We start from the raw sequence: 19,552 nt of genomic DNA, 5'->3' as shown, positions 1-19,552 counted from the left end.
TTTTTTTATTAATCTAGTTAACCCCCCTATATTTGTGATATTTTTTCTTGCATTTTTTGACAGCTATGGAAGATAAGTGGGAAGCACTGTATAATCTTATTTATATTCATGTTTATTTTTCTTAATTTAGGTTATTGATGCATACCTGCACCTGGTCGTTGAAAAACAACAGGTATGTATAGAATGTCTACTAATTTATACTGTAAGTATTATAGAACTAAGGGGTACTTATTCTACTATTATGATACAGCAATCTTACATTTGGGAGCAATTTAGCGAGAACATACACTGCGTACCTTTTTGTAATAATTGTGTACCAATACATACTGTATAGGCTTTTTTAAAATGACAGGGTACATATCTATTTTCTAGTTGTTGTTTTTTTATAGCAAAAGTGCATATGTTTAAGTTTGGCCTTACATGTTTCAATGCAAGAAAAGCTAAGACTATTGCAATGTTTTTTAAATACAGGGAAATATATCTTGTTTCATGTGGTTACAGGGTAAGTGGTGCTTGTATAATAAATAAAGGTTTCCGAGTCAGTGATATAAAATTGTGTATGCATTTTTATTGTACTTACCCTGTAACTACATGGAACAAGAGGGTAACAAGCACCACTTTAATTTACAGCCAATGAAACGCAATGTTTAATTTACCCCTTAGAAACGCAATGTCACACTTACCCTGTATCTACATGGAACAAGAGGGTAACAAGCGCCACTGCATGAAACAAGAGTATCTTTCCCCAATATTTAAGCAAAAGTTGCAATAGTTTTTGTTTTCAGTGCACTTTTGTTAAAAAGATTACTTTATAAATGCATAGATATGTACCCTGTAATTTTTAAAAAGCCTATAAAGTATGTACTGGTTCACCATTATTTCAAAAAGGTATGTTCTTGCTAAATTGCTCCCAAATGTAAGATTGTTATATCATAAAAGTAGAATAAGTTCCCCTTAGTTCTATAATACTTACAGTATAAATATTTTTATATGTTACCCCTTTATTCCCCAAACTTAAAATATTGTTCCCTTATACTTATATTGTAAGTACGTTATAGGTACACTATAATCACCGAAGGTTACGCTGTAAAATCGCTTTAAGTACTTTCCGGGCTGTAATCTAAAGCGTTACCGAAATGTGTTAGGTAATGCAGGGTCAAAGATGACACACTGCAAGTTTTAAAGTTGTGAGCAGAGAAGTAGGAGTAGGCTACTGCTCACTCCAAAGTCCCCACTTCAAGGGCTCTGCCCTTCGAAGGGAGTAGGGCATAGGGATGCTCACTTCCGTTTGGCATTTTCCCTCAGTATATTGCCACCATTCACTTATATTCTTATGTGTTATATTCACCTGCAAATAACTAAATCACTGTGTTGACACTTTCTCCATAATCTGCAGACATTCTTTAATGCTTTAGGTCAATAATTTAAAGGTTTATTTAAGCAGCTTCCTGTAGTTGTTAGTAGAGTGATCTAAAAATATTTTTAAAACCTTATTTATGATTACATGACATTATATTCCAGATTATCAACATGCCTGAAAAAACACTCCTTGTGATTGACCCAATGGGAAATGAACGTTCTTATGAACATAAAATTCTGCGGAACTGGAGGTAACCTTGTTAGAACTGTTTCATCTATTTTTTTTAATGCTATTCGATTCTAAACAGTACAAATGTCTCGACGACATCTAGGAATTGAGCAAACAGCCCAGTGGCAATTACGGACCCTGAAGCACGACCTGCAGATGGATTCCAGCAGTTGTGGTATTGAATGTATGTGTTCATATATTTTCAAGAGTGGCTTCAGGTCTGGATATGTTATAATGAATTTAATTAAGTCATCTGTCAATTAATGTCTCAGTTTGCTGAACAATACCTGCTGACAGGAACGATCAGCAATGTTCAGACTACGCCTGAAGCGGTCAGCTCAGCACGCATGACAGTAGCCTGCACACTTCTTGGATGTCGAGGTGAGTGCTGTTTTAATTCTGTAATACCGTAGTAATGTATGTATTGTAATGTACAGTGTGTCATGTAGTACACCTCTGTAGATGCTATCTTCACTCTGAAAAATGTATTTAATCAAGTAAGAATATCCAAATATACAGAGGGGATAGAGAAGAAAATTATATAGAAAATAACTTGAAGGATGCAAAAAGTAATGCAAGAATGATTTGATTTAATGTAATTTCGGAACAGGTCTGAGATTTTTTTTTTCATGGCGTTTATGTTGACATTTAGTACACTATGATATGATTGTCCAATGAATTCATATTTATCTTTTTTTTTAATGTTAACAAATGTATAGGTAATGCAGAGGAGTACTGTGTGGAAGACGACCCCAACGAAAGCATGATTGAAATGGTATACAACTTATAATACACACACCCAAAAAACAATAGTTTAACTTTATGTGCCATGTTTTTTTTGTAGAATTTTGTTATTTAAATGAAAAGGTCATTTTTCTTTTCATGTTTTCAGATTCTATATTGTTTTAAATGTACTAATTTACATATATATTCATCTCCTTTATTTCCAGGTACAGTGTGAGAGCTGCAATAGATGGGCACATTTTAAATGTTGCAACTTCAGTAGCCTAAATGTGTTTATGTGCAAAAAGTGTGTAGTATAGTTTCAGTGTATGTCCCTTTATCATTTGCATTGATAACAGTCTGCAGCACAGTGTGGTCTTAGTTCATATTTATATTAATAACTTATTGTTTTACTTGTTTTGTATTGTGCATCTCTGTTGCATGATTTTGAATTTTGAAATGAATTTGATTAATAATCTCCGTTCTAAATTGATCTGCTTGATTATAAATTATCTCAATAACTAATCTTATTTCAATTTACATTATCATCTGGTTTAGAGTAAATTTGTAACATCTGTCCAGGGACTATACAGATTAAAACTTAGACTGTCAAATCATCCTATCTGTTTATTTGTCTAGGACAATCTGATGAGGTATTTGCACTGTAAAATCATCCTACCCGATTATTTCATAGGACAATCTGATGAGGTAACGTTACTTTGCACTGTAAAATCACCTAATAAGAATATGCGGCAAAGTTACACTGAAATATTTGATGTAGTCACAGACGCGAAGCAGAAACGCGCAGTAGGATTTTACGATGTGGTAGGATGAAACGATAGATATGGCTATAATTTTGCGCTACGGTAGGAAAAACTGACAAGGTAGGACAGATCGACAGAACACCGGCTTCGTCAGACTCAGCGCTGCTAGTGATCGCAATTCCCGTGATGTTCTCACAAAAAATCTTTCGATACCTGGAACATTGTGAATTGTAGCTACGTCTAGCGTCCTTGTCTTTCTTTAACTTTCTTTTTGCAAAACCACTCAATTGACGTCTGTCCAGTTTTGATTTTAATTCATTTTTTTGTAGCCGTTAAAAAAATGACACATTTGCACGTATTTGTTGTGGACCAACGCAACTCTGACAGATTGGGGAGGGGGGAGTGATAGTGGTCATGTAATCTTTATTTATTTATAATTTATTATTAAATCATTATTGTTATTATTATTGTTAAATTAGTGTTCATAAACGATTTATTTATGGTCTGTCAAGAATTTCAAGTTAATAATATAACAATTTACGAAAAATATTTTTAAAGCTTGACTCATGTGGTGCCCCCCTAGTGGTTGTGAATGGTTGGTGCCCCTGGGCACTGGCCCAAGTGCCCTTATGGATAATCCGGCTCTGCTGACACCGGGAGATCGCGAGGATCACTGAAGCGCCGTCACACCAACACAGAGAGGTCCTTCCTGAAACAGCAGACTCGTTGAGCGTGAAGATATCAAACCAATCTTTGTAGCTCATCACTCAGAGGACACTAAGTTCGGCTCCAATGCTAAAAGCAAAGGTGTGTGCGTTTGCTTCCGCTTTATACCCGCATTGGTAGGCGGGACGCGGATTGCAAATCCCGCTTGCCAATATTCATTGGCTCGTTTTTATTCACTCGAAGGCAATTGGTCTCCCTAGCGTGATCCCAATTCGTTGGAAAGTCCTCCGACGAGACGTAGGAGTTCCCAGACGAAAGGGAACCTGTCTGTCTCCTCCTGTGTTTGTGACAACAATATGTTTATTAGATCCAATCATTGTCATTGTCAACATTATTGTCAATTCTACTATTGACAATACAGGACATACAGAGGATTGAAATTCTGTTTTCCTCAGACCCGTGGTGTAAAACACCAGACAAGTAAATAAAATACAATACACGACATAAAAACATCACAGAACATGAGAGAATAAATAGGTTAACATTGTAGTGCAAATGGGAAAAAAGATAGAAGTGTCTAGTGCATTGTGTGATTAGATGTGTGTGTGTGTGTGTGTATTAGGGGGTGGAAAGTTAAAGTTCCTTGTATCTAAGAGCAGAGAGGGAAGAAAGTTCAACTTCCTGACAGCTGGGTGGATGAAGCTATTCTTCAGTCTAGTGGTTCAGGCCTGAAGGCTCCTGAACCTCCTCCCAGATGGCAGTAGACTAAAGAAGTCGTGTGAGGGTCGGCTCCCCCACTCTTCTGAGTGCTTTCCAGGTTAGTCAGGTATAGTAGATGTCAGGAAGGGAAGGTAGTGGGGCACTGACGATGTTTCCTGCTGCATTCACTATGCACTGCAGGGCTTTCTTGTTGTGGGTGGTGCAGTTACCAAACCACACCGTAATGCAGCTGGTCATGATGCTTTCAATGGTGCCACGATAGAATATACATATGATGGGTGCTGGGACTCTGAATATACACATGATGGGTGCCGGGGCTCTGGCTCTCCTTAGTTTGAAGAGAAAATAGTCACTGTTGGGCTTTTTTAGCTAGTGTTGGTGGTCCAGGAGAGGTCCTCTGTTATATACACACCCAGAAACTTGGTGCTGCTCACCCTCTCCACAGCAGCACTGTTGATGGTCAGAGAAGGGTTCTGGGTGTGTGCTCTCCGAAAGTCCACAACAATCTCCTTTGTTTTCTCTACGCTCAGAGAGAGATTGTTGTCACTGCACCATCTGGCCAGTTGGCACATCTCATTTCTATAGTTTGTCTCATCATTGTTGTTGATAAGACCCACCACAGTTGTGTCGTCCACACACTTTATGAAGTAATTGGTACTGTACATTGTTGTGCAATCATGGGTTAGTAGGGTAAAGAGAAGGGGGTGGGGGGGGGGGGGGGGGGGGTCTGGTCTGTGCCGACCCGAACTGCCTGTGGTCTTTCAGTAAGAAAGTCCAGCAACCAGTTGCACAAGGAGGTGTTGAGGCCAATCCGGCCCAGGTTCTGTATGAACTGCTGTGGGATAATGGTATTAAATGCCTAACTAAAATCTATGAAAAGCATTCTCACATAAGAATCCTTTGTTTCCAAGTGGGAGAGGGCTGAATGAAGGGCAGTGAAGACCACGTCATCGGTAGACCGGTTGGCCCGATATGAAAACTGGAAGGGGTCCAGGGAAAGGGGGAGGATGGTTTTAATGTGTTGCATAACTATACGTTCAAAGCATTTCATGACAATAGAAGTCAGTGCAACAGGGCGATACCCATTAAAGCTGGATAGCGATTTTGTCTTGGGGACAGGTATAATTGTGGTAGCTTTAAACATGTGGGGAAAACTGCCTGGCTCAGGGAGATGTTGAAAATGTCTGTAAGGACATCTTCGAGCTCTTCTGTACAGTTCTTAAGCACATGGCCAGGTATATTGTCTGGACCAGCTGCTTTGCGGGTGTTGATTTTAGAGAGGGATCCCTTCACACTGGCTGGAGAAAGACACATAACCTGGTCGTCAAGAGGATGTGGAGTTTTCTATGCAGATGTGGTGTTATATCCTTCAAAGCGTGCAAAGAAGTTGTTGAGTTTCTTTCAGCAAAGAGATGTCACTGTCACAGGTCTGTGGTAAGGGTTTGTAGTCAGTCTGGATTCCCTGTCTCCTCATGTCTCTGCTGTCTCTAAAGTTATGGGCTATCCTCCTGGCGTACTGTTTTTGGCCTTTTTGATACCCCAGGACAGGTTGGCCCAGGCTGTTCTCAGGCCTTCATCATCACTGGCTCTGAAGGCAACATTTCGTGTTGCCTCTCCTCTCCTGTCAACCATGGTTTCTGATTAGCTCGTATTGAGATAGTCCTGGTTACAGTTACATCATTCATGCAATTGGTGATGTAGGCAGTGACTGTCTCTTTGTCTTCCTGAATGTCAGTGTGATGGTTTTAAGTGGCCCTTCTGTGGGTTGTGTCAACCAAGTCCAAAATATTTTCCCCCTCGTGTTGGAAAGTCAATATGTTGATATATTTTTGGAAATACAGACCTAGGGTCTGCATGATTGAAATCTCCAGCCAGGATGAGAAATCCGTCTGGGTGTGCTGTCTGTCGCTCGCTGATGGCAAAAGATCAACTAAACTACATTACCCACTGGACTACTGAACGAGTTGCTACCTGTTGCAAAGAGCCTCTTCTCAATATTATTAACTCACCTTTATCTTTAGGTCATGTCCCAAGACCATTAAAGCTGGCAGATATTAAGCCTCTCATAAAGAAATCACAATTAAAACCAAATGAATTAGCAAATTACAGACCCATTTAAAATCTTCAATTTATGTTTGAAGAGTGTTAAAGATATAAAATACTGGATGACCTGTCATTTTCTTCTATTCAGATAAGACTGAGTTGTTACTTATTGGACCAAAAACCTGTACACAGAATCTCAGAATACAATTTGCATTTAGAAGGATGTACTGTTACTTCATCCTCTACAGTTAAAGACCTGTGTGTTATATTATACAGAAACTTGTCTTTTGAAAATATATGTTACAAAAACAGCCTTCTTCCACCTCAAAAACATTGCTAAGCTACGGAACATGTTATCTGTTTCTGATCCAAAACAGTTAGTTCATGCATTCATTGCCTCTAGGCTAGATTACTGTAATCCAATACCAGCTGGTTGTCCTACATCCTCAATAAACAAGCTACAGTTAGTCCAAAATGCAGCTGCTAGAGTTTTTACTAGGTCAAGAAAATATGATTACATAACAGCAATTTTATCATCTCTACACTGGTTACCTATTAAGTTCCGTATCAATTACAAAGTATTGCTACTGTGTATTTAACCAAACTTCTATCACCCTACACTTCCATGCTCTTTAAGATCACAAAACTCAGGGCTTCTGGTAGTACCTAGGATATCTAAGTCCAGTAAAGGAGGGAGAGCGTTTTCGCATTTGGCTCATTAACTCTGGAACTCTGGCTCAGACTCACTCTCCCAGTCATAATCTAGATTAAAGGTCCCCTGACATGGGGTTATTTTATTATTTTATAATGTTTCCTGGGTTGCCCTTATAATGTTAGTATGTTTTTTAGATCAAAAATAGTCATAATTTAGAAATAAAAGGCATTTTTCCTAGCCGATTTGAACGCTCTGTTTGAAGGGGCGTGTCTGCTGTGGGATTCAGTGTAACCCCCCACTGCTGTGATTGGCTGACATGCTTGCATATGAAATAGCTACAGATTACATGTGAAACTCTCTCGAATACTTTTACTACAGCTATTATACGTTTGTACTATTACAGCTATCGAGATTAACGAGAAGTTTTTAAAGTATTTAGATCTATAGCCATCACATAAAATGTTGCCGTGATGAGCATTGATCAAGCAGATGACAGTCTGTTGATCGCGAGAATGAAGATCTTATCATTGCAACGCAGTTTCTGCACTCTCTCTAATGATTTCACCAATGCAAACACGATGATGTAACTTACATACAGTAAGAGCTTCGTTGTGCAGTGTAACCTGCGTCATTGATTTCATAACGAGTTGTCCAGATAAACTTGCGCAGTGTGGAAAGATTGTTCTTTGATCGCTTTCTGTATAATTTGTTCAGAATTTAAATAAGATTATTTTCATCCTACTAAAAGAAACGATGTGAAGTTGATATTTTAGTCACTGGCTTGACTTACTGATGCATAAACAGTATTGAACTATTTTGAGAGAAAGATTAACTTATCTGTCTGAACTTGAACAATTAGGCTACACATCAGAAATTGTTGCTTGGTAGCTCGATTGATTTATTTTCAGACGTTCATCGAGGCCAGCTCTGTATTGGCCCAAGTTGAGGAAACAGTCGTCGGTGAAATGTTTGGACCATACAAAACTTTGGGAAGTTGTGTCGGCGCATTTCCAGAGAAAATACAATTAACCCATTGTTTCTTCAGAGGCTCGGATGAAGGAACTAAAAAATACTTTTGTGTTAATTTGTACATCCTAACACTGATCAACTGCCATGCTTCGCTCGTTTGCAAGCCATGATATCTCTCGAGGAAAAACTCAAATCTCAAAGCTATTTCTCTAGGAAAAACTAAAATCGCGCCGGCGCGTTCGTACTTCCTGTTCCTAGCTCATTTTCTCATGGGCGAGCCAAATTCTCCGGGCGGGCAAAGCCGAGAAAGGGGAGGTAACCTTTCGTCGTTATGACGTCATAACGAGGAGATTCAAGATCAGCGCGTCTGAGCTGCAGAGAAGAGAAAAATAGCCAAAGCTCGGTTTACACCGATTGAAAATTCTAGAAACGAGGGGACCAAATACAGGCTAGGGGAACTCATATTAATGTTAAAAAACCTCAGAAAGTGAAAATTTCATGTCAGGGGACCTTTAAAGAACTCTTTTACCAAGCATTGACATCTTGCATCTAATATACTTGAACTCATATCAGATTAAATGCACATGATTATCTTTGCTTAATGTTATGGAAAGCAGCTATTCTAGTTATTTTGCCCATTACCCATCTTGAGGTAACTAGACCTCCAGTTTGAATCCAGCCTCTCATGAAGACTTCAGGTGTCCCAACACCTGTGAAAAGACGACTCCAACTCCTGCGAAGACTTCAGATGAGGCAAACTGTGAATCATCATGCACCAATGATACATTTATATATCCTAACAATTTACTAACAAACATGTATTCATATATTATTTAAATAAACCAGTTTCTGCCTTAAATTAATACATTGTTTAAATTAATACATTAAATTAATACATTAATTGCATAGCTAACTGCGTGATTTGTATATGTACATTTCTGAAATACATAACTTGGACACAGTCAACTCTGATAACAGATCACTCTAAATTGTATAGACACATGCATTTTCTGTAAAGCTGCTTTGAAATTATATTGTGAAAAGTGCTATACAAATAAATGTGAATTGAACTGATAACAGATTACTCTAAATTGTAGTGTAGAAACATGCATTTATATGTAAAGCTACTTTGAAACGATATGCATTGTGGAAAGCACAAAAAAAAGAAATGTAAAAAAATGTACACACCCTGTTCGGAATAAGCTGTGAATTATCAAACAACATTTCATTTACAGAAATAGATATTTTAAATTTCTTTTAAAAAATTTGAGATTTTTATCAGTCAGAAATCAGAAATTATTCAACCGTCATGACAATAACACAATAATGTGGATGTACGATAAGATTATTTATGCTATGAACAGCACCCAGATATTTGTAACTCAGAAATATGAAGCTGCTTCCTAAAACTTTGGCATCGTATTTTTAATCAATAAATATATCTAAACAGATGTATTTACAATAATAAAAATGAAAAACTGTACAGACTGCACGTGATCAGCACTTTAAATTACTACCAGGTTAACTCCTTGTTTGTACTGAATGCGGACTAAAAATACCAGCAATAAAAAAATCACTTTTTGACTGAACATGTTTGGTTTTCCGTGACATCTACAATTATTTAAAAGAATGTATCTTAACATCAGTGAGACATCACAGGTTTGGAAAAGGTTTAGAAACAACAAGGATTTTACAATAACTTTACATTTGTAACAGACTGATTTAACATTAGTAAAAAATAAATAGAAAAAGTATGGCAAGTGAAAGAAATGGGAGTCTTAAAACAGATTTTCTCTAGAGGGTTTTAATTCTTACATCAAGAAATGAAAATGTATTCAATTTTTGCAGTGTTTGTGTTCTGGTGTTTAGCCTACTCTTTCAGTGTGTACAGACGGTTATGTTGAGGGAGGCACAGCTGAGGCACTAGGGGTATTCAGAGGTTCAGTCTGTAGGGGGTGGTTTAAAATAATGTCCTGCAGCAGAAGAGTGTTGGTCTCTTTCCACTCCCTGAATTTACTTGCAGTGAGAGCGGAGTCAGCCAGTACCTGCTCAAAAGTCAGTAGATCTGCTTCTTTAGCCTAAATCAAAGACAATTTTTTTTTGTTAAAAATAACTTATGATATAACACAGTATTGATTGCAAATTGGATGAACACAAAATTGGTCAAATTAAATTAATATTAATTTCATTTTACAAAATATGTATTAAAAAAGACTAAAATATGCTTTATCCATCCAACTCTGCTGGTAGATTTTGGAATTGACATAGTTCTGCCAAGTGTCAGTAACCTCAAATTTCAAATTATGAATTTTCTACCATCGCTAAAAAAACTGTAGAAACTAACGTATAAGACAGCTCCGTAAACAGCAAAGATATGGTGTCAGCAACTGAACTTTTTTCACTCTAAAGGGCCTGTTCACACCAATTATACAATTTAAAATAAAACCTATTCACATCAAGTTTAATTGGAAAATAAATGAAAGAACCAGCAAGAATCTCTACTGGTCCTGAAGATGGAGCTGCTGTTGTCTTTGCATTCCACCTTTTTTAGCACAAGCCTAAAAACGACATTTACAAATAGTTGCAGTTCATTATCCCTTTTTACAACAGGTAAAAACAGGTACCTGTTAAGAGACCTCTAATAATATATGTGCATATAATAAACGTGCATGAATATAATCGCTATATGTGTTGAGACTATAACAATATCATATTGACGAAACAGATTTGGTAAACGCTCCAGTGTATAATTGTGTTTCCACTCTGGAGAACATCAAATGTCTCTGTTTACTACAGTTATTGTGTTTGCAACAGTGTGCAATGTAACCAATCACAGACATGTTTGTTGAACACAGTGACCAATCAGGGGTGTTTAATTTGGTCAGAATCCACTCTCCGGTCGAAGCGCTGGAGTTTTTGTTCGGTGCCGAGATCTGCATGCTTGCGAATCCTCACATTAAAGGGTTAGTTCACCCCAAAATGAAAATTCTGTCAGTTATTACTCACCCTCATGTTGTTTCAACCCCCGTAAGACTTTTGTTCATCTTCGGAACACAAATCAAGATATTTTTGATTAAATCTGAGAGCTGGATCACTCCTCCATAGGCTTCTAAGGGATCGAAACTTGCCGGCCCAGAAAAGTTAAAGACATCATTAAAATAGTCCAAGTAACTACAGTGGCTCAATCTTAAGTTTATCAAGCGACGAGAATACTTTTAGTGTGCAAAAAACAAACAAAAATAACGACTTTATTCAACTATTCATTTCCTTCTCTGTGGGCCTCGAGATATTTCACGTTGTGTAACTGCGCAGCGCTTCTGGATTGTACGTCACACGCATCACACACATGACCAGCATCGGCCAATAGTGAGCCTATGTGTGACGTACAACCCAGAAGCGCTGCGCTGTTACACTACGTGAACTATCTCGAAGCCCACAGAGAAGGAAATGAATAGTTGAATAAAGTCGTTATTTTTGTTTGTTTTTTGCGCACAAAAAGTATTCTTGTCGCTTAAGATTGAGCCACTGTAGTCACTATTTTAATGATGTCTTTAACTTTTCTGGGCCGGAAAGTTTCAATCCCTTAAAAGCCTATGGAGGAGGGATCCAGCTCTCAGATTTAATAAAAAATATCTTAATTTGTTTTCCGAAGATGAAACATTGAGGGCCATTGTCCAGCAGAGTTTAGCTCCAACCCCAAATAAACACACCTGAACCAGCTGATCAAGGTCTTACTAGGCATACTAGGAACTTCCAGGCAGGTGTGTTGAGGCAAGTTGGAGCCCAACTCTGCAGGACAGTGGCCCAAGTTTGGACACCCCTGTTATAAAGGGAGCTGTCTTTGCAGCCCGTTCTCATCCCAAGGCGTCATCTAACTGACGCTTTTGACCATGCGTCAACATGCCGACGCACATGGTACCCCTTAAGCGTCAATATGGGACGCGCCTCCTAGTGGTCTAACCCTAACCCAGACCTAAACCTACCCATAACGGAAGCGTCATCTAACTGACGCTAAAGGGTGCCATGTGCGTCGGATTTAGACGCATGGTCAAAAGCGTCAGTTAGATGACGCCCGAGGATGAGCGTCTCATATTGACGCTTAAAGGGTACCATGTGCGTCGGCATGTTGACGCATGGTCAAAAGTGTCAGTTAGATGACGCCTTGGGATGAGAATGTGTTGGTCTTTGTGTGCTTTATAGGCTATATATAATCCATTCAGAATTTTAATAAAAGTGGATACATAACGTTTGTCAATTTAGATGTGACCAGTCACTAGAAAATTTTGAGTTGGGGAGGTTAGACATTTTTTAAAATGTTGGTTCACTGCAGTTTAAGGATAAAATGCTCAGCAATGGTGTTGACTTATGAATTTGCACATGGTTTGTCTTAAAGCATATTAAAAACACCACATAGACATATCCTCAATTATCAATAATAGTATCAATGTTAAAATCAGTTTTTGCTGCTTCGTACTGGAACGTACTTCGTACTGGGTAAACCCATTCACCCAACAACTGTGTTTGTTGGAGTTTGTTGTCTTAGAGTGGAATGTGGAATGTTAGATGGATGATAATACTGCACTACAGATCAGGTCAAGGTAATCAAATCACAAAATATGATGCGACCTCATGCTTAGTACACACGCTTGGTACTATTTTTTCCCCCCAACTTATTTCACAGTTGATGTAAATAGGCCTTAATACTTACAGACAAAATTGTAAGATTTGAGGAAGAAACTTTTTCATATGTTAGAAAAGGTTTATCTGAACATCTAACCTTTAGAGTGCTGTTGAGGGTTCTGATGAGATGTATCTTCTCATTGAGCACCTGGTTTCTGCAACGCTTTATAAAGGAGGTTCGTAATTCCCATTTTGATGATGGTTTTCGCTCGCCCGTTGGAGACAGGCTTGCTCTTTTCAAATGCAAGTACAATCTTTTCATCTCATCATCAGTTCCTTCCTGTCCATCTAGAGCTATTAAAACAATTATAACTTTTATAGCAAGAGTTATGTTTAAACCTAAGCAATCAAACTTCTATGAAAGTTTTTATTTTTGATAATAACAAACATTTATAATATCCTCCATGAAAGAAGACTACTATGATCAGTAGTCATGTCACTGGCTGAACAATGTCATTTCCTATCATAAATCGGTTTATGATATTTAATTGGTTCCCCAACTTGCTCACTTTCAGGTCTGGTGTCATTTGAGGTCAGCAGCGGTTCTGGTTCCTCTGGCTCTGTGGATATTGCCATATGTGTTGTTCTTGATGAGCATTCAAAGGGGCCTTGAGATGTAGCAGTGATTTCACTGCATTGTGAGGTTTCCTTTATTGTGGGGTTCATTGTATGGACCACAGCAGAGCAGACCACTGTTTCCCCAGCAGTAGGTGTTGCCTGTGAGACAAGGTCTAGCCAAGACCGTCTATGCTTAGCCAGAGAGGAGGCAGAGCTGTGGGAGGTCATCGTGCTGACGGGGGAGGATAGGGTTCCAGTGGTTTCACTAGGAACAGGTGAGGAATATGGAGGAGGAAGGCTTTCCTAAATGGGAAAGATACATCAGAGTGAGGGACTATGGCATTCTCTATTATAATATATGTCGGGTGCAAATGTTTTCAAACGTAGTTCTTCTATATCAAGGGTGTCCAGTCCTGCTACTGGAGGGCCACTTTACTGCAGAGTTTAGCTCCAACACACCTGCCTGGAAGATTCTGGTGACCCTAAAGATCCTAAATATTTCAGGTGTGTTTAATTAGGGCTATAGCTAAGCTCTGTGGTTGCTTCTCAATACTCAAATTAAAGCCCAATTTATACTTCTACGACGAACTCTGTAGCTACGGTGTACCCTGATGTGAACCTCTCCAAAAATGTAACAACGCGTCAATTTTACGCGGACTGCAAGCGCTGTGATTGGTCTGCAAGGACCCTTCACTAGGGTTTCACGTGCTCCCTCTGCATGTGTAATTGCATGTCAACACAGAATTATAAATGAAAACTGACGCATAGCCTACAGTGTAGAGGTGACAGCATAGGTCCGACGCAGAAGAAAATCAGCCTTAATGCTTCCTTGTTTCCTTGCTCCTACGTCCTCCAGACTGTGACCCAGAAAACGATTGAACTCAGCCATCTTGAAGGACATCTCTATTCTCTAATTGGACCGCGAGTAAGTGAGGAACGAGGAGCAAGTAAGCTTCCTGAGGAGTCAGGAATACAGGTGTAGGAAATACAGGTGTATCCTTCCCTCGCATCCTAGGAAAGGAAGCGAGGGAAGGAAATGAGGATGCACAAATAAGAAATGAGAAGCACCCACAACCTTTCCTTCGATTCCTTTGTCCTCATTTTCTTTCCTTGCATCCTTCCAAGCACCCTAAGGGGGGTGGAGCTGAGATGCGAGGAAAGGAAACGTCTCGTTATGTCGTGCCGACGAATGGGGTTTCGCTTAGAAAGCCTATCAACTTCGAGTATTACAAAACGAGCCAATGGCAAAGAAATGCCATGGGTCTGTGGATTTTGCATAGCATAACTCCGCCCCACCTCATGGGTATATAAGGAAGTACGCTGGCAACATGCAGTTATGTTACTTGCTGAGGAGCCGAGACTGAACTCAGGCTGTTCCAGCGGTACAGCGAAAGTGGCAGGGAGACATCCCTGAGTAGGGAACGAGTGTTACATCCGTAACCGAGACATTCCCTTTCGTAGTCACTACGAGTTACGTCGTGACGATGAATGAGGTTCCCAGTCTAATCACGCCACTCAGCTGTCTTCCAGTGCCCTGCGTAAGTCTGAGCTCCCTGTTGTGAGACTAGCACGGACGAAGGACTCCTACTTAACACAGGAATACCAAGGTACACTAGGAAGCATATCTCAGTGGAAATATGCAGTTATTGCCTCCCCAAAGGGGGTGATTTACAGAATACACATATGACCCAGGAGGGGGCTGCATATGGAAAACACTGGGGTGTCCAGCCCGCAGGGTGGAATGTTTCAACCCCAGGGGTGGCAAGGTGGCTTGCCAAGGGAAAGACACATGCTCAGAGAGGCTTACAGTGGAAATACACATGTGGGGGTCGCCCAGAGAGGGAACCATGCACATAGCGGCACCTGGCCAATGTGAAAGCTGCCGTTTGACATCAACAGTGCTGGAGGAACTCAGGGCTTGTCGGGGAATCTTACCTGAGGAAAATTTCGAGTGTATACAGTCCGTGGAGTGGAATGGCGAGCAAGCGAAGACACCTGAGCCGATCCTAGTACCAGCTGGTTGAAGCGAGTACATGAGAGGACACTGGCTCCACTCGGAGATAGTAGAATCTGGCGAATGTGTTGTGTGTCGGCCTGCCTGCAGCTCTGCAGATGTCTGTTAGCGAGGCGCCATGCGCTAGAGCCCAAGAGAAAGCCACACTCCGGAAGGACTGGGCCTTCACACAAGGGGGCACAGTTGACCTTGCTGCTGGTATGCCAAGCAATGGTGTCCTCTAACCAGTGAGACAACCTCTGCTTGGAGAGAGCCTTTCCCTTCAGCTTCCCACCATAACAGACAAAGAGCTGGTCAGAGGTCCTGAAACACTGCGTTCTGTCTACGTAAGCACGGAGGGCACGTACTGGACAGAGCCTCCAGGGGCAGCGTTTGCAGGTTCACCACCTGATCTCGAAAGGGAGTGGTGAGAACCATGGGCACATATCCAGGCCGGGGTCTCAGGATCACGTGAGAATAGGCCGGGCCAAATTCCAGGCACGCTTCGTCAACGGAAAATGCGTGCAGGTCCCCTACCCTCTTAATGGAGGCCAATGCAACCAGGAGCGCTGTCTTAACTAACAGGAACTTAAGCTCTACTGATTGCAGAGGCTCAAGGGGAGTATGTGTAAAGATGTGACGTAATGACGCAAAGACATGCTCGAATCTCCTGCGGAAATCCACCAGTACCACTGGAATTAAAAACATTATTACAAGCTTACTGTTTTGAATCGAGCTAAGGCAAGCAGATAGTTTTGAACACTGTATTTTATGTTATGTATTTTCTCAAATATGTATTTTAGATAATTTTTAACCCAGAAAAAGCTACGGACTGCAGCTTTAAAAAGAGAAAAGCTTGCAGCAGTGCTGAAGCACACACGCTGAAGAAACACACACGCTGTTCAGTTCAGCAGGCAGGAATGTGAAACTCGCTGGAACACGCCATCACACCAACACCGACTGGAAGCTGCTCGTCTAGAAGATTCTCAAAGAAAGTCAGAGAATAGGCTGCAGGAGTGAAGAGGACCTCTTGGCTCCGAAGCAAAAACATAACTGCCTGTTGCCAGCGTACTTCTTTATATACCCACGAGGTGGGGCGGAGTTACGCTATGCAAAATCCGCAGACCCATGGCATTTCTTTGCCATTGGCTCGTTTTGTAATACTCGAAGTTGATAGGCTTTCTAAGCGAAACCCCATTCGTCGACACGACGTAACTCGTAGTGACTACGAAAGGGAACAAGGGTGCACAAATTACAAATGAGAAGCACCATTTGTTCATCTCAATTAGCTCCCTAGCTTCTGAATCAGTATATCATGTACACGAATTTGGGCACTGGTAAGGACCCTGGCTCACCACACGTTGGGACACTGATCACTATTTCCGGAGCATTGACAAAATCTTCGTTGTACATATCAACTGGTATTTATGAACAACAGCATATGTTTTACTGAAATTATTTTTTAAATGTTTTTTTTAAAGTACATTATGATAAATACTTTGGATGTTACATATACCTGCAACATTCCATCCACAAATTATTAATAAATGTTAGCCAGATTATGTTTAGTACCTGTCTAACGATGTATGTTCATGCTGAAATCTGCTGGATAGAGTCCCACTCGGAGCAGGATTGAACACACCTGTTCTGTATCATAATAGCTTTGTTTTATAATGCCCCTTTTCTATTCTCATAATATCATTGAATAATACCGTTAACCACAGTGATGGTGGTGACTAAAGTAAATATTAAAGATGGCAGATTTTATTACACAAGTCTTATCAGAAGTGACATGCCGTCCAAAGTCCAATTTTTTATTTATTTATTTATTTATTTATTTATTTATCAGGGACAATGCACAAAGTACATTAATCTTGCGAAAAGATGTTTTGTGCCAGAGTTAGCCGAAGCTAATTTTCATCCGCAGTCCCCATCAAGGTGTAAATTCAGTGTTAATTTAACACCTTAAACTGTCAACCACATTCTTCTGCTGTGTGAATGTAGACAATGTAAAAACAGTGAAACTTGAAGTTTGTAGATAATGTATTAATCTTTGGCAGGAGGTCAAGGACACATATATTGGGCAACTGTGAACTTGCCTGGTGTGCAGCAGCTGATGGACTATTCACAATTTCTACAGCTTGGGCGTGGTGCTCATAATATGGTGGAGGAGGTGTGTCAGTGGACTCCTCGTGATCACTGGCCTCACTGTAGCATTCTGTGCAGTAGAAAAACAAAGATGCCAAAAAATTCTAAGGAATGCTTGTAACACTAGTAGACTTATAACTTACCAGCTGTATGACCCTCTGTGGGTTCATTCTGAATAGATGCCAGACCAAGTTTATTTAACCATCTGAAATAACAAAACATAACAAGTTACCAACAATGACATACAGGTTTATACAAGTGATTAATTAAAACTGTCTAACCCATTTTTTTTATATAAATTCATTCAAGTTTCCTCAGTTTTTAACCTCATTCACCTTCCTTTACCTTTAACCACATGTCGCACATGCAAACAAAAACCAAAGACAGGTCAGCCAACTCAATGTCAGCAAACCCAAACACGCTAAATGAATGAGAGTAGCTTCAGCTCCTGGTAGGGTCTCCCTTGGCAAATTGGTCCCAAGTGAGAGGCCAGACCAAGAGTGATTCAATACGTCCCCTATAGAAACATTAATATGTGATTTGAAAGTGATTTGATAAAAGAGTGAAAGACCATGACCGGTAGAAGGAAACCAGGGCCCTCTACTGGAGCCAGGTCTGGGAGAGGAGCTCACAGGTGAGCACCTGATGGCCTGGCTCTGGCCCAGTCGGGCTCAGCCCTAAAGAACAAGGTGGGGCCTTTTCCTTGTGGGCTCACCACCTGCAAGGAGAAGCTGAGGGGGGCCCATACACACAGGATACTGTGGCACCAGCTCAATATAGTTGGCCTCACCTCCACACAGCTCGAGTGCTGGAGCCAAACTCCTGGATAGAGTTTGGACTATAGAGTCACCCAGGGTGAGAAACAAATTCCCTGACTCTGCGCCATGGTTTCACTTGCAGGAAAGACTCTGACTGTGTTCTGTTTACGTTATGGTTTTCCTTCATCCCGAGGAAGGCTGGAGACACAGAGTCTGAGTGGGTTCTGTTCAAAACTGCCATTGCGGGATAGGCTGTTTGGCGCTGTGGCTGAAAGTTTGTTAATCTGACAGCAGCCCAATGAGAATCCATGGAGAAGGACTTTTGTTAGGCCTCAAAGAGTTTGTAGCAAATGGCTTAGTTGAGGGAAGCATTGCCTGATGAAGGCAGTTGTAAGTCGGGTGGGGAATTTGCTAACCTCACCTGGTGATATAATCGGGAGGGTGAAGGAAAACCTTTGAGGATCTTCTGAACCCTGAGGATAATAGCTCAAAAGAAGAGGCAGGGCTGCAGGAATTGGGAGAGTCATCACGCATTTTCTGTTGGAAGTCACTGAGGTTGTTAAAAGGTTCAGAAGTGGCAAGGGGCCGGGGGTGGCCGAGATTCAATATACTTAAGAAACTGAAGGCCCTTGATGTAGTCAGAATAGCACATGGAGATTGGAAGACAGGTGTGGTGGTTCCCATATTTAAAAAAAGGAGACCGGAGGGTGTGTTCTAATTATGAGAGTTTTTGGACTTGGATAAAGGCTTACGACCATGTTCCCCAGGCTGTTTTGTGGGGGGCAATAAGGGAGTATGGGGTACCAGGGCCGCTTATGGGTGCCATCCGGGCCTAATGACTTGACATGACTTAACCATCTATATCAGTAGTTTATACAAAACATTACTGTAACTACCGTAAATACAACCATGGATGTTACTAAAAAGAATATGTTTTTTCAAACTGATGTGTCAATGGGCTTACAAGTTCATGTCCTCATTGCTCTCAGCTGCAAAGTAAAACATCATGACTTTGGGATGGCAAGCTTTGATCGCACTGTGAGAAACACAAAAAAGTGTGAAGGGTTGTTCAATTGAAAGATATTTTATAATCATCATGATAATAAAAAAAAAGAACCATGTTATATTCTAATTGAAGGCCCTTTCATTTGGAAAACAAATAATGTTTAGCAATTAAAGAAGAAATTAACAGAAATGACAATGCCACTTACTATTTTTTCTTACATTCCATTGCTCTGTCAATTACAAAATCAGTCAAATTTATGAAGCCCTCTGCTTTTTCAGCCT

The 19,552-nt window shown here is 40.3% G+C and overlaps 1 protein-coding gene across 3 annotated transcripts in view; it reads right to left on the bottom strand.

Annotated features, from left to right (window-relative positions):
• Positions 1–9,532: 9,532 nt before the first annotated feature.
• The window catches only part of LOC130088904 (connector enhancer of kinase suppressor of ras 3-like), a 109,254-nt gene continuing 99,234 nt past the window's right edge, over positions 9,533–19,552 (bottom strand). For 2 of the 3 annotated variants that reach the window (XM_056255894.1, XM_056255895.1), the window contains exons 19-25: positions 19,477–19,550; positions 19,230–19,301; positions 17,651–17,712; positions 17,459–17,577; positions 13,318–13,669; positions 12,906–13,102; positions 9,533–10,206 (exon numbers count right to left, since the gene is read on the bottom strand). In XM_056255894.1, coding sequence (XP_056111869.1) covers positions 10,024–10,206; positions 12,906–13,102; positions 13,318–13,669; positions 17,459–17,577; positions 17,651–17,712; positions 19,230–19,301; positions 19,477–19,550 — 1,059 coding nt within the window. In that variant the 3' untranslated portion in view covers positions 9,533–10,023. The remainder of the gene's footprint in view (positions 10,207–12,905; positions 13,103–13,317; positions 13,670–17,458; positions 17,578–17,650; positions 17,713–19,229; positions 19,302–19,476; positions 19,551–19,552) is intronic. The other variant, XM_056255896.1, reaches the window with a different exon arrangement.

The sequence above is a fragment of the Rhinichthys klamathensis genome, unplaced genomic scaffold, assembly GCF_029890125.1.
Source record: "Rhinichthys klamathensis goyatoka isolate OS25496 unplaced genomic scaffold, OSU_Roscu_1.1 h1tg000123l_1, whole genome shotgun sequence".
In the NCBI taxonomy this organism is placed as follows: Eukaryota; Metazoa; Chordata; class Actinopteri; order Cypriniformes; family Leuciscidae; genus Rhinichthys; species Rhinichthys klamathensis.
Note: the sequence above shows the minus strand (reverse complement) of the source record. Positions and strands in the feature narration are given on the sequence as shown.